General features: G+C 35.1%; 1 protein-coding gene across 9 annotated transcripts in view; it reads right to left on the reverse strand.

Moving 5' to 3' along the window:
* The window catches only part of ROBO1 (roundabout guidance receptor 1), a 1,122,251-nt gene that overhangs the window by 78,645 nt on the left and 1,017,766 nt on the right, over window positions 1-25,840 (reverse strand). For all 9 annotated transcript variants that reach the window (XM_073892039.1, XM_073892029.1, XM_073892010.1 and 6 more), the window contains one exon: window positions 1,896-2,020. In XM_073892039.1, coding sequence (XP_073748140.1) covers window positions 1,896-2,020 — 125 coding nt within the window. The remainder of the gene's footprint in view (window positions 1-1,895; window positions 2,021-25,840) is intronic.

Below are 25,840 nucleotides of genomic sequence, written 5' to 3' on the forward strand. Positions count from 1 at the left end.
AAGTCAACACAAGATATGATGTTGTTTTGTGGTACAAATTTCTCACTATGAATTGAAATTTGTTCCCTTGTTAGAGAGAGTGTATATTTCATGGGAAATAACACTTCATGTCATTGTTTTTCATGAAATAAAGTCAAGATTTCTTCTAACTAAATAAAGTTGTTCCTTTTTAAAAGTTTAATTGCTTTTTAACATATATAATTTTATAAAGGTTTATCTACTATTCCATGAATACATGTCCAATGACAAAATTGGAGGAAAAAGTTGTATCATGAAACCAAGCCAAACAAAGTCAAAAGTATTTCAAAATTGGACACAGTTTAAATGACTTAATGAATAATTTATTTAATAACTAAATGAATCACTTAAATATTACTCTTCTGAGAACTTCTAGTGGATTTACTATTACTACTATGTAGATTTTCTTATATAATACACTCCCAATTCTTTCTGCTGTACTAAATATTTCAATTTTTCTTGTCTATAATTTACCATCAGCATATTTAGTCTTTGAGGCCAAATGGAATGTGTTAGAATCAACGAAGATACTATAACTTAAACGAGGGTCTACATACCACAATCAAGTTAATATTTGCCTACCAAAGTGAAAACAAAGGTGAACTTGATCCATTGCCCACAAAAGATGATTGAGTGCAGTCAATAAACTACTTATATGTAGTTTAGGAGCACAGTAGAAGCAAGACCATGAGACAACTCGCCCAAGATTGATTTAAGCAAAAAATAAAAGAGGTTAGGAATAACTGTATTAAAAATGAATGAGAATCTTTTTTACAGGTATCAAAAACAAGTAAAGGGAACTGCTTCTTTTGCTGAAGAAAGCAAATCAATAAGAGATGAGAAAAAAGACATATATAAAAACTATTTTAAAGTTTCCTATTATCTTTAAAGTGAAATTATTTCAAAATTTCCTTTTTATTAATCTGAAACCCAATAGTGAACTTAGAGTTTGTAAGAGCATAGAGCTTTATATTGTAGTTCAATGTATACAGAAAAATCTGGTTTATAAAATGTTTGGAGTTATTTGATGGCAAATGGCAATCACATATGACAGCTTTCAAAGAATTAGAATATACTGAACTATATTTACCATGACATCTATATTAAATAGAATACCACATAGTTTGATGAATCTTTAATTGACATATATAAATTGATATATATAATTGATATCTATTTATCTATACACACACAGACATATACAGACGACCATACATAAAGAAGAGAAGAACGCACTTGAGATTCCTGGTGTTTTTAGAGAAATTGCACTGGATAATTAATCATCTCTGTTTTAAATGTGTGTAAATCTCTTTTAACATATAATTTCAGCGGTGCCTGGGTGGCAGAGTTAAGCATGGACTCTTGCTTGCTTTCACTTCAGGTCATGATCTCAGGGTCCTGAGATCGAGCCCCAAATCAGCTCTGTGCTCAGCACAAGGTCTGCTTAAGATCCTCTACTCCTCTATCTCTGCGCCTCCACCCTGCGTGTGTGCAAGCACTCTCTCTCTGTCTAAAATAAATACATCTTTAAAAAAAAAAACAATTACAGATAACTGAATAATCGAAATAATAATTAAATTATGTTGAGAAAAAGTGTAGTTTTTTTTTAATGTGGCTGAATTGGAAATAAAGATAAATTTAATATGATAATTACTATGCAATATACCACCCTATGTACCAAAACTAGGAAGGGAAAATTGCTTTTAGCCTTATAACAATGAAGGAAGTTTTGTATTCTCTCTCATAGTTGAAATTTTCTAGGGCATTCAGAGATTTTTCAGTTCTCTTAAAGGAACAGCTATATGACTAACATTTTGGGCTTTCTTATATATCCCGCACCCACCTTTGCTGACTGAAATATTAGAATAAGGTCTTACCTGACTCCCCTCTCTTCTCCAAAATATAGCTGGTTGAGGATTTCCGGTTGCTTCACACTGGAACGTTACAGTTCGTCCCAAGGCAACAACCTGGTCACGGGGTTTCACAACAAAGTGTGGAGGTTCTAAAGGATATGAAACAAATTATTGGAATTAAAACCATGTAGTTATTAACCTAATTGAGACAATTTGCTGATATCCCAAGTGCTGCCATTATTTTATGTATCTCATTATGCACTATAAGATATAATGTGCCCATTCTCATCCTTAATTTAATTGAAGCTAAATTGTTAAGTGCATATTTATAGAAAGAAATAGGATTTTTTTGTGTGTGCAGAGGTCTTTTTTTTTAATCAGCTGACCTTTTAAGATTAACCTCCACATTAAAAAGAATTCTTGAGCTGCAATTTGACCCATTACCTTCAGAGTACACCTGAAATTTGTATGAATAAATATCTTTTCTCATTTAGAGCTGCTTAAAGGTGAATGGACTTTAATCATACACCCAAGGATCTCCTGATGTAAGCAGGCCCTAAAATTACTTTAATTGAACTCAAAAGCTCCTGAAATGCTACCATGAAAATTATAACCATTTAGAATCTTCAGTCCAATTACTTGAATAGAAATGAATTTAAAGCAATAGTAGAGTCAAATGCCTCCTTCATTTACATAGGCAAGGGCATGTTCCAACAGAATATATATGGAAATGAGGGCAAATTCGAAACATCTGCTCATCCTGACATTATAAATACTGCCAGCTTTGTCCAAACTGTTTGATTTATACAGACTTAAATGGCCACTTCATCCCGCAGTAAATAGAGTGTCAGAAAATTGTGTCAGTTACATTGAGCGCAATGGCAGGTGAAAACATTAGGTGTGCTGATGGAGTCACTTTGGGAGTGGGGGGAAAGCTTGTTTGGGGGCCATGCTTTATGCTTAGAAAAATGTGCACTGAATGTAAGTCTTTTTACCTACTGTTTACACTTTTCAAATGCATTTCTTATCAGCTGTCTGAAACACCTAATTATTCTCCTCTCTTGTCTCAGTTCAAATGGAAGTGAACATTTCAAGCCAGGTATTTAACAGTTTATACAGGAGAGGGTTCTTCCAATCCACTTTTTAAGACTGTTCTGTTATTTTAAACCTTTTCCTTAAAATTACTTTTAGTTACTTATATGAGTCACTTGGGATAATGTCTTCAAGGGAATATGAACCAAAAATTATATTTAGATTATGACCACAAATGCTACCACTAATTTCTTTGTTAATGAAGCGAAGGGTTTGAAAAGGTACTTTTCTCTTGATCAGTACTGTCTAGGCAATTGCATCTAAGACATATATACAAATATTTATAATATATATTATATATAAATTTTGTAAATCTCTCGTTTGAAATGTAAGCCTCTTAAAAAGAGAGAGAGAGAGAGAGAGAGAGAGAGAGAGAGAGAGAGATGTAACAGAACTTGCTGCAGATTGCATAGTGGCAAAACTGAAGAAAGCAATTAGATCTCCTAACTTCTAGATTAGTGTGATTTCTTCCATACTCGCTTTTTATTTTTAATTGAGGTTTGGTAGAAATTATACCATTTGACTAGAAAATTATAGGAGACCTGAAAAATTAGGTCAAATGCCTTCAAATGTCCTGTAACTTATAGGGAAGAAAATATGAAGTCAGGGGATACAGTTTAGGTTCAATTTGGTAACGCCGAAGTTCTAGCTTATAATTTTTTAAAACTCTGATTGTAATTGAGTGGGTTACTCATGAATTTAGCCAACACTATCATTATCCAGGTATAATAACAGACATGTGTATCATTGCCTGGGGATTTTCCTCCATATACATCCATACAGGAGCATTTGATTCCTTGGTTAGGGGCTAGAATAGTTGAGGTAGAAATCAGATCAAGAAATTGAAAGGATTGACTGGATAATAAACTACCTCCAGAAGAGAGTTGGTTTGTTTCAATAAAAGGAAAACAAATGATTAATTAAATGACTGGGAGAATATGACTTTTCCAATATTCAGGGAATTTGAGTAGGAAAATATAAATGTTCAGACCACTCAGCGAAGTATAAACTTTGGGTGGTCTCTTTCCTAAATCTCAGAAGCATGTCTAATAGCATGTGCCAGAACCCATGTTTCTTTTATAAAATGCCAGGTCTCCTCCAACCTCAAAGACTTACTTGAGAACGAGGGACACAAACCCTTATGCTAACTGTATTTACCCTGCAGCAATCCTTCCACACAGGATATCTGCCTGGAAATGAATTTACTGTATTTTGCAGGCATATTCTTGAGCCAACAACAACAGTGACATCAGCCACAAGGTATGTCTTAGAAATATAACTTGAAAAAATCCTTTTCTACATGTATGTTAAATATTTGATATAAATATATCTCTACGAAAATGGAAATGGATTAAATGGGCCTCTATCTATCAATCTAGCTATCACCATCATCCACCCTTTTAGATTGAGAAGGCCATTCATCACATCCATCCACCTGATATTTATGATATAATGTTGGAACACTTTTCAAAGGCGACATTTAAACTTGCTATAATTAAAAATACATAACCATGTTACTAATGTCATATATGGTCAGTGTGGAAAATTTAGAAAATTAGACAAGCAAAGAAAAGAAGAAGAGCTACCCATAATTCAACCAGGCAAATTGGACCACAGTATTTTAAAATGTTCTTCTACAATATCATCTCAATAACTGTTTAATAAACCATATACGAATGACTTAAATTACTTAACCAAGCTATTGTTTTTAAATTTGGATTTGTTTCCAATTTTCACTATTAAAAACAGTAGTGACATTAACGTCCTTCCCAATTGTATTCAAGACGATTTCAACTGACGCCTCCCCTTCACATTACCCTGTCACTGATATCCTAATTTGTTGTGAATATTGTATTCCTATGCTTATCTTTTTTATTTCTAAGAACTATTGACAGGCAAAAATTTTATCCATTTCTCATATATATTGTAGATATATTTTTTCATTTTGTTGACAGTCTTTCTAATCTGGTTAAGCATTTTTGGTATTCATTCTATCAATAAGATATAGATTATATAATATGTAATAAATTATGTAAACATTCACCTCCATTTTCATCCTATACTTTTGTCTTTACTTTTTTATGTTTAAATATTAATCCATATATATTTTTACATATAGGGTAGCATCTAGAAAGCTATTTTTTTCAAATAGTCCCTTGTTGTGTCACCATTATTGAACAATCCATCCTATCTGTATTAGTCTGAACACTTTTAGACTTTGTAGCTCTTTCACTTAAAAAAATATGGAGCTTTTCCTAAGGTCAAATTATTTCCTGGCATACCACTTAGCATCCTCATGTGAAATTCTCCAAAAATATTGTTCCAGCATTTTTTTTAAAGGGTGAATGTACCTTCCCCAATGTACTGATCATGAAAGTACTTAGAAACCTAATGACTATTTATGTGAGGACAAATGTTTATCAGAGCAAACTTCAATAAATTTTGGAAACATCATGCAATTGTTTCTTACATAAAATGAAATGAGCCTGACACACAGAAATGAAAAAGAATGCATACAGCCCTAAGTGCAAGGTTATTCATCAACAGGACTTTGAATGACCATTACTGAAGAATAGTTACAAAAGCTCAGATTGACAGACATGAATTCATAAACATATTTTGGATTAAAAAAAACCCAAGTCATTCTGTGCGCACCTATTTTTGTTTGTTTATCTTGTGAAATATAATTGAAAAAGTACTTAACCACAATATAGTCCTATCCCTTATTTTATCACTCAATTAGGGAGAGAAAAGAAAATAAAAGGATGCAGATCACACATCATTTAATAAGACATAAAGTTAGCAACCCCGTTACCTTTACTCTTTGTCACAGTTACCCATACTTCCTGCAGACTTTATTCTGTGCAGTCTGTCTTTGTGGCCAATGACAAGTGAAACATGGAGGCTGATTGGTTGAAGGACATGGAAGGGTATGGATGGAAAGGGGAAGAGAAGTTCCAGTCACAGGGACACGGTGATTAGAAGATGGCCAATAAAATGTCAACTTACCAGACCCAACTAAAACAAAACAAAAAAAAGAAAACATGAAATAAATAAAAAATAAACAGAAACAAAACAGAAAAAGTAATAAGATTTGACTTAACAATGATATTTCTTTTAAAGTAAAATAAAGAACACGTTAATATTTGGCTCATACGGTCCATGAATGAACATTCGTTAGCATTTTAAGTATAATCATGAGTAACTGAAGAAAAATAGAAATGAGTCTTAAAATCTCTACTATGATTAAATGACAGAACTACAATGGATGATAGCCGTACAATTATAAAACACGTTTCAATGACTACATTTGACAGGGTTAGATAACTACATATGTAATGGGTTTAAAAACACTATAAATCTTAACTGCTAATGCTATTTAGAAGAGAAATCAAGCATCTTAATCAAAGATAAAGCAGTATTAAATCATACAACTCCACCATCAGATTAATTTTTAAAAGGTTCGTGCTACCAATGATATTCTATCAAATCCATGTTTCTCACACTTGAGTAAGCACATAAATCACCCTAAGACCTGTAATTTAAAATACAAATTATAATTCCATAGGCCAGGAGTGTGGCCTCAGATTTTGCATTTCTAACAAGCACTCAGGTGCTGCTGGTCCACCACTGCAGGCTGAGGAGCGAGGTTATTAAAAGATGTTACACCTAAATCCTTGCAGAATTTTAATTAAGCCACATAGAAAAAATGTGACAAACAGATAAAACTTCATAAACCTATCTAATGACGTCATAATCACATTATCTGCTTTCAAGGCTGAAACACTGGGCATTTTAATATAATTTTCAAGTGATACACACTTCATTTTTTTAAAAGATTTTATTTATTTGAGAGAGAGAATGAGAGCGAGAGAGAACATGAGAGGGGGGAGGGTCAGAGGGAGAAGCAGACTCCCATGCAGAGCAGGGAGCCCGATGTGGGACTCGATCTCCGAACTCTAGGATCATGACCTGAGCCGAAGGCAGTTGCTCAACCAACTGAGCCACCCAGGTGCCCCGATACATACTTTAAATACGGGAAAATGACTGGTTTGTTTTGCTCTTTTAGAAACAAAGGTAATAACTGCCAAATGCAGAACCTTTTCATATAGCCCCATATAAGCCACAATACATTTGACTCAATAAATAACTCCCACGTCTTTAAGCAAATCAAAATTAATTTAACCTGATATACATTCCTGCAGTTTAAATAAACTATGCTGAGCACATCTGCTATTGTGAAATGGTACAATTTTAAAATAGTGACAACACAACAACAAAACAGAACGCAATAAAAAGACTTCCATCAGACCATAAACAGCCTTCTCAAGTTATTTCCCGGGCTGAATCAGAAATTACATTTCCTTAACGCCTGCCACCAGGGAAAAATAAAACACAAGGGAGTGGGGAAAGCTCGGGTGTCTGATGGGAGCACAGGACATTTTGGTACAATGTATGGTATGAAGTAATATATTCAAGCTCAATTTATGTTGCTTTGCTTTTGCTTTATGGGCATGCTCCGTAGTCCACGTAGAAGGATAAAGATGTATGCTTTAAATAAAATACAGAATAATAAAAAAAAATAAAAGTGAAATAGAAGAGACAAACGTTCTCTTGCCTATTGTAACCACGTAAGCAAAATTTAAAGGTAACTCACTAACACATTTCAATGAGTGTTCCCTTCATGAGTGAAATAATTTGTCTTTCTTTTTTCACTCTAAAGAAAAAAATTTAGGTATAATATTTCGTGTGCTCAGGCAAGGAAAGTTAAAAAACAAAACAAAACAAAACAAACAAAAAACCCTTTCCTCAACTTACTTAGGCATGATCAACGGCTATGCTACCTAGACTTGAAAACAGGGTTTTTGAACCCTTCAAGATACTGTCTTTTTTTTTGAAATTTCTTAAATGATTCTTTTAATAGATTTCATGATTGGTGTCAATTCATGCTAACTGGTAAATAATATAATAGAGTCAAATAATGTATTATCAGAAGAAAGAGAAATAAACATTCTATGAATTTATTCTTCAAGAGTTCTAACCAAATGATTATTTTAAAAGAATTCTCCCCTCCTGAACAGTGCTTAGTATGTTCCTTGTGAGCAGAGAGAAAGTCTGAGAATTAGGTCTGTCTTTTAAAGGACAGGAAGAAATATTTAGAAACTACCAAAAAGAGAACCTGAGAAACTGTAGCAATAAAATTTTGCTTTGAAAAAGCAAAAGGTTATAGAAGTATCTTTTGGGATAACCTGTGAAAATAAAATTGATATTAGATAGATACAGTTAAGAGTATGCCTTATTTATTTGTTTTTTGTTGTTGTTGTTTTAAGAGTAAGCCTTATTTAAAAGTCAAGAGACTACAGGAATGATTCCTCAAGATTTTCGAGTCATATATTTTTAGTAATTTAAAATTCCTGAAACATCTCAAAAATATCCAACATGTTAGAAACAAGAAAATTATGAGGAAGCAGATCATTTAAAGTTTTAAAAGTGCTTTTCCCTGCTTAGAGGTTTTACCAGGGATCAAGCCAGAGGAGTTGAATCTTTCATTAATTAAAACCCAGTGTATTCAAGAACTTCTGGCTGATGTATTTGCATATCACATCAATGACAAATGACAAGTGGAAAATATTTCATAAAGTTATCTAAGAACAACATCTAACACAGAAGCTTCCAAAGCATCAGAGGTTTTTAGAGTACCCTATCTTGCATGATCATTTAAGCTTTTAACAACCATGATTATCAGGAAATGATGTCTCTTATCTAAATGAAAACCTGCCTGTCACAATTTAACCCCACTTTTTATTTATTCTAGCTTCAGGAAACAAATACATGCCATTAATATCCTCCATATAAAATCCTTTTACTCACTTGAAGGAATGATCATTCTAAACTTTCTCTTCTCAAGAATAAATGATAGAAATTTCTTTAAGTTTTTCTCAGATTTCCTCTTTTACCATACTTCTCTCAGGGTCAGGTCAAAGAATTTTCTTTCCATACAGACATCAGGGACCTTCTACACAACAATCAGGGCCCATTATTGTCCAGTTAGGTATGTCCAGAAAGAAGCCGAGAAAAGCAGAGTAATTTGGGTCACGTTCATTCATTATCCTCTGAAAACTGTGGTTTATGGGCGGCCTCACTCCCACACTCCCCTAACTCTTGTCCATTTCTTTTCTTTCTACTTTAAAGGCTAGGAGAACCTCTACCCCAACTCCCTTTTCTCGTTAAGAAAGAGGAAAAGCCTGTCTGTCTCTATCGCTAATAAAACAATAAAACTATAAAATGTTAGCACTGGAAGTGACCTTAGAACTTATCAGTCTAACCCTATCCTTTTTGCATGAGAAAATGGGAACCTAAATTGTTCAGTAACTTTCTCAAGGTCACAGATGACTAACCAAAGACTGCCTTCTCAACTAAATTCAAGGCTTCTTGACTAAATTCAAGTCTCTGTATACATTTTCCTTCTGGTTAACCAGTTTGGGGAGAACTATACGCAACAGGGCATAAAAGGTATTTGGTTTTACATTTAAACTCATAAAATGTTTCCCTAAAACCATTACCATTAAAATAATTACTACCTATGTATTAAAACTTACTAAAATAATTGCTTATATCAAAAAAATCTTTAAAAATCATTAGCTATAGCCTTAAAAAGACATGGAAAATTAACAGATAAGAAGACAATAGGCTTAAAACCTCTTGAAAAGTTCACCTTTTTGGAAAAAAAAAAGTAATGTGATCATTTTTTAAGGGTGAGCCAATTGTCATCACTTCATACTTGAAATCATTATAAACTGAGTAATACTCTTTTTAAAAAAAATATTTTATTTATTTATTTGACAGAGAGAGAGCGAGAGCAGGAACACAAGCAGGGGGAGTGAGAGAGGGAGAAGCAGGCTTCCCGCTGAGCAGGGAGCCCGATGCGGGGCTCGATCCCAGGACCCTGGGATCATGACCTGAGCCGAAGGCAGATGCTTAACGACTGAGCCACCCAGGTGCCCCCTGAATAATACTCTTTTGAAAGGCAAGAACAAATTGTATTTCCACACAATTACTGTTATGGTAAATATGTTAAGTAGGAAGTAAAATAAACTCAAAAAGTAAATATGTATTTTTAAGAGGTTAAAACTTGCTATTTTTTTAACATGGCAACATTATGCAGATTACAATCCATCCTCAGTAACATCTCTAAATTTTTTATATTTGAGGGAGTTTGGAAAGGGGTGAGGGATTAGAGAATTTGGCACAAGGCTGAGTTTGCTTAAAAAACACACTGCTTTCACCTAGATTATGTTATCTTGGTGGGGTTTATATAATTTTAAAACTCTGGTTCCTGATTGTGTAAAAAAGAAAAAAGACAGCTTTCTTTAAACTATTTGGAGATACACAAATATTACATACTTGACTAATACTTTTTTTAAAAAGTTTAAAATGGAAGAATTTAGCCTTTCTCTTTCCCTTTCTCCCACCTTTCCTCCCTCCCTCGCTCTCTCACACACAAACTCAGAATAAGAGACTTTCTTCCTTTTTTGAATGTGACATCAAAGGGCCCCCCAGCTGTTTAATTACTTTAAAATCTTCTAAGAATATACATTGTTCAGACAATAATCTTTAGGTATAAATAAGAAGCTAAGAGAAGCAAAAATAGAAGGAAGGAATGAAAGAAGGAAAGAAGGAAGGAGGGACAGAGGGAAGCTTTCTTCTATCTGCTTGTTATATACAGGAGAGAAGAGTCAGAAAGATAATAAATGTCTAAAAAAATATACAGAACCTACAGAAAGAGGGGTTTTTTTGTTTTTTTTTTTTTTGGTCTGAGAAAATAAGGTAGCTCTATAGATACTTTAAGTCTTCAGATTAGGTCTAATAAATACTGGGAGCAGCCAATCTTGATAACTACTAAGCTAGAAGACAAGAAGATAATGGGCCTAAATAATAGCATGAGTGACTTAGGGGAAGTACAGAAAAGAAGCAGTTAACAGTAAAGGTCACTGAACCATGAATTGGTTGCCAACTGTGATGTCTCCAGAGGTCTTTCAAGATGGGATTTATTTCCATTTGGCCACAACAGTTTAGCTATAACCCTGTCTGGTAAAGGAACAGAGTAGTTGACTCTTAAAGTGCTTTATATGCTATGATTTTAAGAGTATGGAAATTCAGAGGCAAAGCAGGATGATGGATATATCCCTCTGGGAAATACTCCCAATATTTTCCCTTCAGATTATGTATATACAAACATATACTCTACTAGGAAATGTCCTCAAAAATATTCTTTTCAGCTAGTATTACCTTACGTTGATGAAGTACTTTATACACATAGCTCATACGATAAATCCAGAAGATATAAGAAAATTCCAAGAAAATATTTACATAGTTAATGCAACAATGATTAAATTTTTGAAACTTTCACACCAAGATCTCAATTTTTGAAGAATAATGGCAAATATATTCAAGTTTATCCTTATAAGATAAAGTATTAAGATTCTTCACTGTTAGCAATGGGCGATATAATTGTTTTGAAATGTAATGACAGAAGACTGCCACAGTATGTGAGTCTAAAATAATTTAAGTATTCTAAACTCCTAGAATAACTCTATAAAAGATTTCATAGTTAAGCAAATTTATCTATGGTAAAACCAATCCTATTACTAAATGACTATGGAATTCTCCTAATTCACAGATACTAATTTTCATTATTAGTAACTAAATTCTAATGAATCTTTAAATTGATGTGATTCTTTTTTTATTCTCATATCATTTTTTTTCATTGACTAGCAGGGCTCAATTAATAAATCTGACAGACTAGGATTGTAAACACCACATTCCAGAAGAAGGTGAATGAAGTAAAATAGTGAGTTATGAGACTCTTTTGGGAAGAAATGCACTTTTATTAAAACAGAGGAACACTCAGTAGTGAAGATAACTACCTTTGAACTGACAGAACCCCGTCACTGTTACGCTGGAGAAATTACATGCATAGATCCTCATGAATGATAATATCTCTAACAATTAAAAACACTTGGGATTTTTTAATACTAGGTGTGATTTCTTTTGGGGGAAAAGACTGAGTTTAACTTAAAAGCCTGTCATTATGTCTTTCAACTTCTCAGACATAAAAATAGAGTGATGAAAAGGGGCATTTTTAGAATATATTTAATAGATACATAAAATGCTATGAACTTTTCCCCTCCACTCAAATATCTCCCATTCCTTGAGGATCACTTTTCTGGAGACAAGTCTGGTTGTCACAACTGAAGGGGGGGTGCCACTGGCATCTAATGGAGAGAGGCCAGGGATGCTGATAAACATCTGACAAAGCACAAGACAGCTGCGGGCCACAAGGAATGGTCCAACCCCACATGTTAACAGTGCCAGGAATGAGAAATCGTGCTATAGATTAGCTGTTCAAATTGGAAGTTTAACAGAATAGTTGTGAAGAATTATTTTCCCACAAATATACACAAAGTAAGTTGCACAATGCCTGACGTATCATACTCAGAAAAAGTTAATACTTTTCTCTTTTCCTTCCACTTCTAAAAAAGGCCACACTTTTCTTTAAAATATTTTTTATTTATTCATGAGAGAGAGAGAGAGAGAGAGAGAGAGAAAACATGATCAGGGGAAGGGGCAGAAGGAGAGGGAAAGAGAGAAACAGACTCCTGGCTGAACAGGGAGCCCAAAGCGGGACTTGATCCCAGGACCCTGAGATCATGACCTGAACCAAGGGCAGACACTGAACCAACTGAGCCACCCACGTGCCCGTTCTGAAAGCAGTTATTAAATGGTACAACTCAGTTATTTGCCTACTAAAGAGCCTGAAATTGAAATGCAACTACCTGACAATCTATGACCATATGTGTGCCACCTGACATAGGACCTCAGGATCATAATTTTGATGTTAATACTCCCTAAGTCAGTTTAGAAAGCCAGAAACCTGGATCTTTCTTCTCCCTCCTCCTGGAGATGTACAATTCATTACCAAACCCTATAGCTTTTATTTCCAAACTCCTTGTGCATTTCATTTCCCTCTTTCTAACTCTGCTACCACCACTCTGGCCCAAGGTCTCCAACAGTGCTCAGCTGAACTACTGCTTTGCTTTTTTTCCAATCCAATCTCACAATGTGGCAAGAATGCTTAAAAACAAGACCAAAGTAAACTAACTGGATTGTAGTATGTTTCTGCTTAAAATCTTTCAATATGGTTCCATTGCTCCTCAAATAGAGAGGAAAATCCTTACCTTGGCCACTGCTCTTCAGTGTCTTCTCATATCACCGGTCCCCTTTCACCTCCCTAACGTAGCCTCAGAGGCCTTCTTTGTGTCCTTGAGTTTACCATGCATCATCTTACCTCTGGTCCTGTGTATGTTGTATCCAGGGATCCCTTCTCCCCACCCCACCCGAGGCTTTACCTAGTTAATTCCTACTTACCTTAGCTCTCAGCTCAAAAAACAGATCTCCAAGGCACTCCCCACTAAATCTGACACTAAATCTTATCCACAATGCCATATATTCTCACAGCAACCTCAATTTTCCTCCCATAGCACTTCTTATAGCTTAAAATTATACATTTATGTAATTATTCTATAAATGTCTATCTCCCAAGCTAGCCTATAAGCTCCATGAGGGTAAGGATTTAATTATTTTCATTGCCATTCTTTCTCTAGAATTAACCAAATTGAGAACATTACTCCCATTGTAAATATCTGTTGAAAGAGTAACAAATGACAGTCATGTTCCCATCTGAAAGTACTTTCGCCGTCCTTTTACAAATCCACTTTTTACATTCTGCTAATACTGTTGTTTTTTGTGTCTATCTCTCTTCTTCACTTGCTATGATAAGGCAGGACCCAGGTCTTAGTTATCTGTGCATACTGTTTTGTATATAGAAAGTGCTCAAGAACTTGTTCATTTGAAAATCTGGAAGCCTACCCTCAAATGGCATATTTCATAAAGGGTCTAGAGTTGAGGTACATAATGGAATAATGATACAATTACTCAACTGAACCAGATCAAGATCCTCTCCAGAATTAATCAGGTCTATCCTGAATAAATCACATAACCTTTCTACATCTCAGTTAAATAAAGAGCCATCACTTAGCGAACTACGTGTTAGTTCATACACTAGAAACTCTCCCAGCAACTCTGTAGGGTAGTGTCCAATATGCTATTTTTCAAAGGGAAGAAAGTGAAGATTAAGTAACTTTCTCTCCTTTTTTTTTTTTTTTAAGATTAAGTAACTTTTTAAAGGTCATACATCAGGTAAGAAATGGAGGACTGAGGGGCGCCTGGGTGGCTCAGTCGTTAAGCGTCTGCCTTCAGCTCAGGTCATGATCCCAGGGTCTTGGGATCGAGCCCCACATCGGGCTCCCTGCTCCGCGGGAAGCCTGCTTTGCTTCTCCCTCTCCCACTCCTCCTGCTTGTGTTCCCTCTCTCACTGTGTCTCTCTCTGTCAAATAAATAAATAAAATCTTTAAAAAAAAAAAAAAGAAAGAAATGGAGGACTGAAATTCAGGTCTGTCCAGCTGTTAAAATCCTTCCTCTTTTTACTACATTTTATGACTTCTGTGTTAAAAGAGTTAATAAACCTTATTCTAATATAATTTTGGTTCTGTTTTGGCCCCATGACCTACACCAAATAACTTCTGATAAGAAATTATTTACAAAGGAAATCATCAAAAAATAAAAAAGCAACTACTGAAGGGTGGAGGGGAATATCTGCAAATCATATACTTGATAAGGGGTTAATTTCTAAACTACATAAAGAATTTATACAACTCAATAGAAAAAAATCTAATAAAAAAGTGGACAGAAGATCAGAACAGACATTTTTCAAAAGACCTACAAATGGCAAACAAACACCTGAAAAGATACTCAATGTCACTCATCATCAGGGAAACGCAAATCCAAATCAAAATGAGATATCACCTCATCCTGTTAAAATGGCTATTATCCTAAAAGACAAGAAATAACAAGTGTTGGCGAGGATGTAAAGAAAAGGGAACCCTTGGGCACTGTTGGTGGGAATGTAAATTGGTACAGCCACTATGCCAAACAATATGTAGTTTCCTCAAAAAATTAAAACTAGAACTACCCTACGATCCAGCAATTTCACTTCTGGGCATTTACCCAAAGAAAACAAAAACACTAAGTCGAAAATATATATGCATCCCCATGTTCACTGGCAGCATTATTTACAAATAGCCATGATATGGAAACAACCTAAGTGACCAACATGAATAGATAAATTGTGGTATATATACAATGGAGTATTATTCAACCATAAAAAAAAAAAAAGATATCCTTCCATGTGAGACACCACAGATGGACCTTGAGGGCATTATGCAAAGTGAAATAAGTCAGAGAAAGCAAGACAAATACTCTATGATCTTACTTATATGTGGAATTTAAAACAAACATGCAACAAAAAATACCAAGCTCACAGACACAGAAAATAGATTGGTGTTTGCCTGAGGCAAGGGTAAGGGGTAGGAGAAAAAGGTGAAGGGGGTCAAAAGGTCCAAATTTCCAAAAGATAAATAAGTCATAGGGCTATAATGTACGGCATGGCAATAATAGTTAATAATATTGCATAGGTAAAAATTGCTAAGAGAGTAAATCTTAAAAATCTTCATTACAAGAAAAAAATTACTATGTATTAATAATAATAATAAACACAGGCCATTATGTATGGTAACAGATGTTAATTGGACTTCTCATGGTGAGCGTGTGGCAATATAGACAAATATCAAATCACCATGTACACCTGCCACTACTATGTCGTATGTCAACTGCACACCAGTTCAAAATTATTTAAATGCACAATTCATGTATTAGTATATTAAATTAACATGGACATATAATTACTCTTTTCACATGTGAGCAGGGTTCACACATATAAAAAGGTTTTAAGGAGGAAACAAATCATGTTATATTTTACATTCTCATGGAAAATCAATGTCAAAACAGCCAATTCCATCTCTGAAAAGTGATGTGATGCAGTCTTTTAGGACGACCACTATAAATGTCAAATGTATGTAGTCAAGCATCAAATGTACACGTTCACAGTTTACTATAGGATATCAAGACATCTCTGACCTCAGTTTCCTCCTCTGTAAAACGGAGCTAAAGTAAATTATTTCTAAGTCCCCATTCATGTCTAACATTCAAAATCTCTTCAATCAGGCACAGAAATTATATAATTTAACATTTATTCCCAAGAAACTTAAAAATCAGGGCAAAATTACTTATTATCAATTATATTTAGTAATTTAGTACGTTTTAGGGGAATAAAAAGGCTAAGGAAGAACCTAAGAGGACACCTCATCTCTTTACTAATGACCTAAAAGTACACTGAAATGGGTATTCCACCATCCACAAAGTTAACTTTAAAAGCACCTTTGTAAAATGGCCATATCTTTAAGCTTTAATTGTGCAATGCTCTAAGTTCTCTCCTAATAACATTGGCCACACAAAATAAATGTCCTACAGCTAAAGCTCACTTTAACAACCATTTATAGATTTTCCTACCCTCATAAATCTGTTATAAAGCAATTACTCAGCTGTATTTTGTCTTATACCTATTTTAGTATTTTCTACAGGTGTGTTTATACTGGCACATTATTTATCAAGTCCTGAGAATGATAGTTTACAAGCAAATTAAAGTGCTCATGGTATTTTAATCAGTTTTGCAAACTCTGGGTGTGATATAAAGTAGTAACTTCCAATTTATACAAATCCTTAAAAACAATAAAACAAAAGGAAGCCTATTGTATGTTCAAATTATTGAAATAAGATTTAAAGGACACCAGCTGCCACACAATTATAAAGTGTAATGATTCTAATGCTAACCCTGATGTTTGCAATATGCTGAAATGATTTGTGAATCTACAAGAATGAATACTGTTCAGCATAATTAACACTGTATATACCTGTAAGATATTTGATATATACCAAATAATAAAAAAATCAATTCATACAAATGCATAAAAAGTCAAATTTTCAATTATCTCGCATATATAATTTATCACTGGGTTTATCATTTTTAAAAAAGGTGCCCTTAGTGTCAAGTAGTCTACAATTACTCTATTTATGACTATTCTCTTTTAAACAAGCATTGTCTCAAACACTTTACGTCCTAACAGCTCTGGATAAAAGAGAATATATCAATGTGAATTGACTTACAATTATTTACTTAACATTAAGTGATACACAATATCACATGCAATATCATACAATAATTCCATGTTTTAAAGTTATGTGAGATTGTTAGCAATGAATCTAATGTTGTAAAATGAGCTATCACTCAATGACTAGAGCAAATAACTATTTCTCTAAATTTCATTCTCAGAGTGAGCAATTCAGATGGTATAGGTTCACACAACTCTATTACATATTTCCAAATTGATGCCATTATTTCAGAATGTAGGTTGCTAAAGAGAGTCACTAAGTTTTACATCTATAACTGGGTGATGAGACAACCTCACCAACTGATATGTAGATGAATAAATCACAGGAAAGCTCAGAAGATAATGGAAAGCCCAGGATGTGCTATTTACTAGTGTGGGGCTGTGTCATTATTTGTCACAGAATCATCTTACATATCAATTATTTCTTGAAGCTGACTGCTGTACTTATTTCCTCAAATATGCACTTGGCATACGCATTGAGTGTTTCACATTCTCCGTAGGAAGGCCATGTGGTGACTGCTTTTCCTTTAGGTTAATGTTTAAGATTTTACATCAGTTTGTTTGAAATAACTGAAAGCAATCCAAAACCTTCTTGAATAAATGAAAGAAATCTAAGAGAACGTCACATCTCCCACAGTCATTAGGGTTAAAATGGCTATTTCTGGAAGGCTATGAGAACACAAGAAGTTCTTTACTTTATCCTTCCTATGGGGGGAAAAAAAAGGGAAAGGAATCATAGGCCATAATGCTGCTGGGTCTCAGTCAAATCCAACAGCATAAAAAAACCATCAGGAGTAGAGCTCGGCATCCTATTTATGCCACTGGATCAGAACAGCTAGGCGAGAGAGCCATTCTTATAAATCAGTCTCTTGTTAAATTCTGTAGTGGGACTTCATTAAAGCCCTTGGCTGATGGCATTTTACTTTCAGCCTGTTCACAAAGAGCTCAACTGGCAACATGGATTCTTTAAAAGTCTCTACTCACACATTTTCTTTCTTGAGATTGTGTTTTACAATCGCAAATCTTTTTCTCATCAGCCCCTCAAATCTTCTATGGGTTTTTTAAAATCATTATTTTAAGCACACAACAAACAACAACAACAAATCACAAAAATACCATGACAGATTCTAGAAGGGAGGCATTTGGAGTAAGACTTTTGACTTAAGCAGTAAAAGGAACAATACATATATACAGGAGGTGGTAAATAAATTTAACATTGTGATGTGTGTGTTTTATATATATGTTATATAATGACATGTGCTTCATATGTGTGTGTGTGGGGGGGGGTGTACATAAACACACACACACATAAAATGTTCCCCAAGCCCTGAAGTACTATTTACTGCAGAAAGAATCATTCCCCAAAGAACCCGTCTGCTACATACCTTGTCAGAGTCTGGCAAACATGGCACACACATATCAAGGTTCTCAAAGTCATCAAGTAAAGCTTTGGGGGTCTTATAATACGTGTTTCATCAAAATGTTGATGAACTCACAGTTCTTAACCAGGATCTTGGATTATCGTAAACCTAACTTGAACCTGCAAAAAGGCCCCCTGACACCATTAGTTTTGGCTTTGACTCAAATAACCACATTAATGGGAAGAAACAATGTACTATTATACTGCGGCTTTTCTGAAATCAGCAATTTAAGCAAACAGTTCCAACAAATGATTTAAATGAAGTCTACATCAAAGAAGGGAAATTTAGGACTGAAGGGCCCAGTTTTTTTCTCATTACTTCCTTTATGCCTAGAAATCATAGGAGCTCTAAAAAGTCACACGACTCTTGCACAAAGATCTTATATGCTGATAGAAAGCCAAACATAGTGAACCCTATTTAAGGAAACCACAAATTTACAGAATAGGCCCCTTTCCCCCAGAGTTTGTTTTTGAATGCAAGTTTATTAAAGTTTATCCCCTACTCCTGGCAGTAAAATCCACAGAAAGCTATATTGCTTTACTTTTTACCTACATTTTAATTTTACATTCTGAAACAATTATTTACTGGTTCATTAAAAAAATGTCACACACACACATTATGTTACATTGTGTGAGATTAACATGTGGTTTGGTTATCTTCAAAGTTGCTATTTCACATCTCAGAAAATGGTGAAATGCACAAATGCACGCAAAGATGCATTTCCTTTAATGGATTAGGATTTCTGATCTATTGTCAAGACTACTATGGTTTTAGATCATATGAACGTTATTAGCGGAGACCATCTATCCAGTTTTTTAAATCTAGTTAATTTAATTGTTCCAATATATGGATTATATTTATGGGAGAAACAGTGAAGGTTTTCAATATTAACCATTCTATCAAGAAATTCAGCAGCACTGAACATACCAGGAGTGATAATAACTATTTTAAAGATCTAAGGGTATCTTGTTAATTATGGATCTGTTTAATCGAAGAAGCCAGACTGATTATTTGGTTCTCAAATACTTATCAAATACACATAATTAAAACAAATGAAAAGTATTTTTAACAAAATGCAGAATTTTTTTTGTATTATACTTCACTTGCTCATTGTTGCCCTAAAGCAACTAGAATAAAAATTAACATTTTCTAAAGATTTATTTATTTATTTTTAGAGGGAGGGAGGGAGGAAGAGAGAGACAGAAAGAGACAGACAGATGGAGATGGCGGAGGGGCAGAGGGAGAGAGAGAGAGAGAGAATACCAAGCGGACTCGCCAGTGAGTGCAGAGACTGATGTGGGGTTTGATCTCACAACCCGTGAGATCATGACCTGAGCTGAAATCATGAATCAGACACTCAACTCACTGAGCCACCCAGACACTCCCCAAAAGTAACATTTTTTAACCACCTTGATAGTCATTGTTTATTGAAAATTGTTTATTGTGTCACTATGTAAAATATTTTAGGAAATGCACTTGTGACTCAGATCTGAACCCTTTTATAAAGCTAGCGATAGGCAGCTAAGAGCACTGAAGCTACATGAATTTTTGATTCTGACACATACAAAGATATACCACTGAAGTGACCTCCTCCTCATCCTCCTTCTTCATATCACCTTCATTCCTTCTACTTTTATTGAACATTTAAATGCTTCACACAGGGATGCCTGGGTGGCTCAGTCGTTAAGCGACTGCCTTCAGCTCAGGTCATGATCCCGGGGTCCTGGGATCAAGCCCCGCACTGGGCTCCCTGCTCCGTGGGAAGCCTGCTTCTCCCTCTCCCGCTCCCTCCGCTTGTTGTCCCTCTCTCATTGTCTCTCTGTCAAATAAATAAATAAAATCTTTAAAAACAATAAATAATGCTTCACACAATGTTCTAAGCATTTCATATTTATTAGCTCATTTAATCCCCACAGCAATCCTATGAGGGAGACATTTCACCCCCATTTGACTAATAAGAAAACTGAGAATCAAAGATTTAATAGCTTGTACAATCAGCATTTAAATCCAAGTGAGTCTGTCAGAACAGAATGTGCTATTAATTCTACTCTATGGAATGTTTCCTAACAGTAGCAGGAAAACAAAAAGAAAAGATGTCGCCCTCAAGACTTTCCAAGGAAATATTAAGGACCAATTAATTTTCAAAGATAGATCTCAATATTAAGGAGCCACAGAAAATTATCTTTGCAGAAAAAGAAAACACTGACCAAACTATATTAATCAGTGACCAAAACATTCAAATCTCTATGGACAAAATAAATATTACTGAGAATCTGATGAATTTTTCATTGTTTTGGAAGGAGCTGATGAGAAAAATAATCATAACGACAATTGCTCTTGCATAAGCACTTCATAATCCTCAAACCGCTTTTATGAGAATATAAATATTGTGTTAATCCTCTTATTCTATTTCCTATCAGCTCACTGATGTTTACATTACATGTGCATTTGTTTTTCAACAGATGAGAACCCTGAAATTCAGACAAGTTGAGGGACTTGCCCAGGATCTCACAATTGGTACGTATCAGGGCAGCCCTTGATTCACCCACACAGAAAATGCTACCTGAGCGCCAAGGATGCCCCAAAGACTGAGAAGGCAAAGCAAACAAAGTGTTCTTCTAAGGAACTCAGAGTGAAGTGGGGCGGACATTAAGTAAGTAGCATCCAATGGGTACATGAATGGGGGAATCCGTAACCTGCGCTTGGGTGAGGACAGTGTGCCCTGCTTCCTTGAGGATGCTCACCTGAGCTGTCTCGGAAGGAGTCATTAGCAAGTAAAAGATATGGCAGGTGGGGGACAGGGCATTTTAGACCAAGGGACCAACATAAAGAAAAGCCCAGAGGTAAGCGACATGGTGGTACGTGCATGAAGAAAATACATATGAACGATACAGTGGTACGGCACTAAAGGGAGTAGTGAGAGGTGACTGAGTGACCAGGAGAAGCACTGTTAAGTATTCTGGATCTTACCCAGGAGAGATGGGGTATGATGCTCAGATTTGTGTTTTAGGGAAATGAACCTGTTTTGTGGAGAATGGGTTCTATCGGACAAGATGGAGGCAAGGAAATTGGATAGAGATTGACAGACGACAGAAGCCTGAATAAAAGCAGTGAGGCAAGGGTTAGAGAGGTGGTGGGAGGGTTAAGAAAATATTTAAAAGGCAAAAATAAGTAGGATTTTGTGATGGTTGACATGGGAGAAGTGCAAGAGTAGAGCATGACCCCCACCACCCAGCCTATCTACTGGTATGTGTCTGTGGGTTGCCCGGCTTGCCACTGATGCAGAGAATATGAGAGAATTCAGTGTCTGCCTCCTAGTCCGCTTCCATGTTAACTGCATCACTATTATTTCCTGTGAATAAATATTCACACTCAGGGTATGTAGAAACCCAAAAGCTTCGACAAGCCTCCAACAGCTGTGTCTTGTCTCACTGAAAGTTATAACTGCTATTCAACTCCTAGTTCATCGGGACATTAAGTAGGGGCCAATCTAAACTGTCGTGCCCAAGATATTTCAGCAAAGCTGCTTGTTCGAAGCATGTGGTTCACTAGCAGCAAGAACAGAGGCTCTAGGAAACATCCCATTAGCACCAATGAAGTCAGCCAAAAGACAGTGTGGGTCTTTTTTTTTCTGCCTTTGTGTCTCCTTGGTCTCACGTCAATCTCAGACTTTAAGGCTCAGCCTTCCAGAGCTGTCAGTGGCTAATCAATCCTAATGAGGAAGTACTCCGTTCCTTCATCATATAGTAGGCATAAATACTTATGGGAAGCACCAGACAAAATAACAATTCTTCGGGACAGAAGAGAATGCACATCCTTTTGATGATTCATTTGAACAATTCCTATTGTATGCCAACAATAAATCTAAAGAGATAGCAACATCATTCATCAGACCATATTTTACAATTAAAAAAAATAAAACAGGTGATGAAATAGAGAGAATGGAGTAATTTCACATCAGAGGAAGAAAAACGGACATGCACTTATCAGAAAAGGGCTGGGATTTCAGAGAAATCCCACTCGTCTGGTTTAGAGATGTTTGGTATCTGCCTTTTCTTTTAACAGAGCTGTTGCTGAAAGGGCAGAAAAGCAACTGTTTCTAGAGCTTCAAAGAATAACTGGTCTCTAAGAGTGGCCTGCAGAGGAGTGCAGTGAGGTGTGAACTAAGATCTAAATGTCCAGCTTCCTGTGTCAGACAGGCCCAGCACTCAGGGCTGAGGGAAACGAGAAGACTAAATGTCTTTTTAGTTCCTATTGTAAGAGAGACAAACAAAAGTGGGATTCGATTTTCTTAATAGTTCAACTCCGCAAAGATAAAATGTGATGGCTTGGGGAATGGATGTGGTATGGAAGTCTGTTTTCAGTCTGGTTTCCTGTGACAGACACAGTGACGGGAACATGATCATTCTGGTGGCAGTCACAAATTCACTTTGGAAACAAAATTGTGACAGTAATAAGAGCTGCTTTCTCTGTAAAGTTGCAAAGGGAGTAGAAAGATTAATAATGCCCTCAAGTTTGCCTGGTTTAAGCAATGAGGATCACTGAAGCAAAGAATCGTACAACCTCTTAGAAGTAGCACATAGACTTGGGAACGGGAGAAATTCAAGAGTTTAAACTAAACTCTCTATGGCCTCATGCTCCATCTTTCTTTCTGGATAGCAGTCCTCAAAAGTGGAATGATTTCAAAAGCTATCAACATGACCATCATCATAGATGCGTAATTACTCATTTCAAAGGGTTTGTTTTAATACAACAGTAAATAAAATTCTTTTTCTTCCTTTATTTTTCATTTAGTGCTTTGAAGTTGCCTCCACCATGCTTTTCCTAAAGTCTAACTTCAACCAAACCAAACCAAACAAACAAAAAATAACCTTCCCTTTTTAAATTAACCATGAGTTGGTTCACAAATAAAAATCAGTAAAAAATTTAGGTTAGCTATCATGTGATTCAAGAAGAACTTCAAGGTCCACCTGGCAAACATCTAATAAAGGTCTAATAGGTTGAGACTACGATAGTAAAATGATATGAAACAAACCTGTGATCATTCTCAGAACACCAAGCAGAGGCATAAATTCTAGCAGTTTCAATGGCACACTGTTTAAAAACCTGGCAGGGAGCCTCTATGCATCTATTTTGTTCTGGTTAGATTTTCTATTTTATAGGTATGTCACAATGTATAAAATGGTTATAAATACCACAGGATATATCTTGTGCCTTAAAAGACGGGGTCATCATACAATATAAAACACAAGTTCAGAAGAGAATTCATTCCTACCCAACACAGAGCCAGCAATCCTAACACTTGCCAAATTGAGACACTAACAAATGTAATCAATCAAAACTGAGATGACATTAAAAAGATGCCTGATATTTTGTGTGCATTTTAGGTTTACAAAGAGAATTCTTGAGGAGATGTGGAGATGTTACCCACATGGAGAGTAAACAGGGCAGACATGCATTAAGTATAAATATAGTAATATTGATGGTTTAAATTTATAGGTAACAAAACTTAAATTGCTCCAGAGAAGGGAGACTAGATGGCTCAGTGGGTTAAGCATCCAACTCTTGGTTTCAGCTCAGGTCATGATCTCAGGGTTGTAAGATCAAGCCCTACTCAAGCCAACGCAGAGTTGGCTTGAGATTGTCTACGTCCCCCTCTGCTGTCTTTACACTCTCTCTCTTTTTCTCTCTCAAATAAATAAATAAATAAAGTCTTAAAAAAGGTTATTCTAGAGAATAATAGAATGTTAAATTATGTTAACTGAATTTTCAAGTTAACTGGGGGTTTAAACAGAAAGACTTTTCTGTGGTAATCATTCCAAACAACATTATTTCAACATTTTTTATTGGTCATGTAATAGACATTAATTATTTTTCAATAGGTCAAAGTACTGCAGAACCTTTGAGTCTCATTCAGTTCCAATGATACCCCAAAACTGATATGCAAGTTAAAGGACTCTGGATATTTTTTTTGAAGAATTGCCTAAATATTTACGGAGCCCAGGATGCACACATTTTAATCAAAAATGTCTTAACATTGCCAAATTTTATTACAATTTTCCTTTTTTCAGAGTAAAATAAAATCTGCTGCATTATAAATAATCAATATTTTGATTTGGCTCAATGGCTTTGCGTTTGGCTGCTCAAGAAGTAATCCATCCAATGTCACATGAGATATATATGTGGTGTAGGTTTTAGAGGTGCAGTTACTTGCTAATAACAGGGTATGACCTCAAATTTTACTCATGGCTTAGACTGATTAATTGAAGCTTCCAAGTGGTCATAAAGGAGAATAAACAGTTTTTGAGGATATCTGCTCATGGATCATCTTACCAGTCTTAGAAAGAATTACCTGGAAACACCCTATTTTAAGGAAAGATAACCTGAGGTGCTGAGAATCAAAATGATTGCAAAACAGCCACTCTTCAAGGCAACAGAATCAGAATTGGGGTCAAATACCCTCTGCTGAATGGTTTTCCATAACAATAACACTCCACTGAACATAAAAGGTAATCTTTTTGATCATTTCTATTCCCAAATCTTTATTATTTTCATTAATTTATCTAGTTATGTTGCAAAACTTCAATGTAAGTCTAGCACTAGGGCTTTGACAGCACACACACACACACACACACACACAAAACCCAACACATTTACTATAAAAACTAGTAAAGTTTCTTTTGTAATGAAAATGTAAAACTATATTTGAGAAGAGTTTTGAATAATTTTTAGATCATAAATTATCATGACTATATTAGTAGTTCACATTTCTCATTTACAACAGCAGAGAAAGAACAACCCTGTCTAGAATTATCTGAACCATACCATTTTTCTTACTAAATAGCCAATAATTATTAAAAATTAAGCAATAAAGCTGTCAATAACACTAAAATGAATACAATACTCCTTAGTTATGAAACATTTACTCTGTAACAGACAATATGTTAAACTTTTTTATATATAAAATTTAATTTAATCCTTATAAAAGCTCTGAGTAAATGGGTAAATACCCGTTTTACATGTGAGGCAACTGAGGTTCAAGAAGTTTAAGTCACCTTTTCTAGGTCACAAAGTTAGTCAATGACAGAAACAAGATTCAACTCAATTCTGACTCCAATGTCTATGCTCTTAGCTATATAATTCTTTGTAATAGATTTCTTCCAGCTCTGATAATACCCAAACTCTAAAGAAAAATTTTAAAGTCCTTTATTCTTTCTATAGTTCAAGTAAGTTCTCACCCCAGGGATTCGTGAACTTGCTTGCTTAAAAT

Source organism: Callorhinus ursinus, unplaced genomic scaffold (assembly GCF_003265705.2).
Source record: "Callorhinus ursinus isolate GAN/ISIS: 27379988/994484 unplaced genomic scaffold, GSC_fseal_2.0 scaffold1, whole genome shotgun sequence".
Lineage (NCBI taxonomy): Eukaryota > Metazoa > Chordata > Mammalia > Carnivora > Otariidae > Callorhinus > Callorhinus ursinus.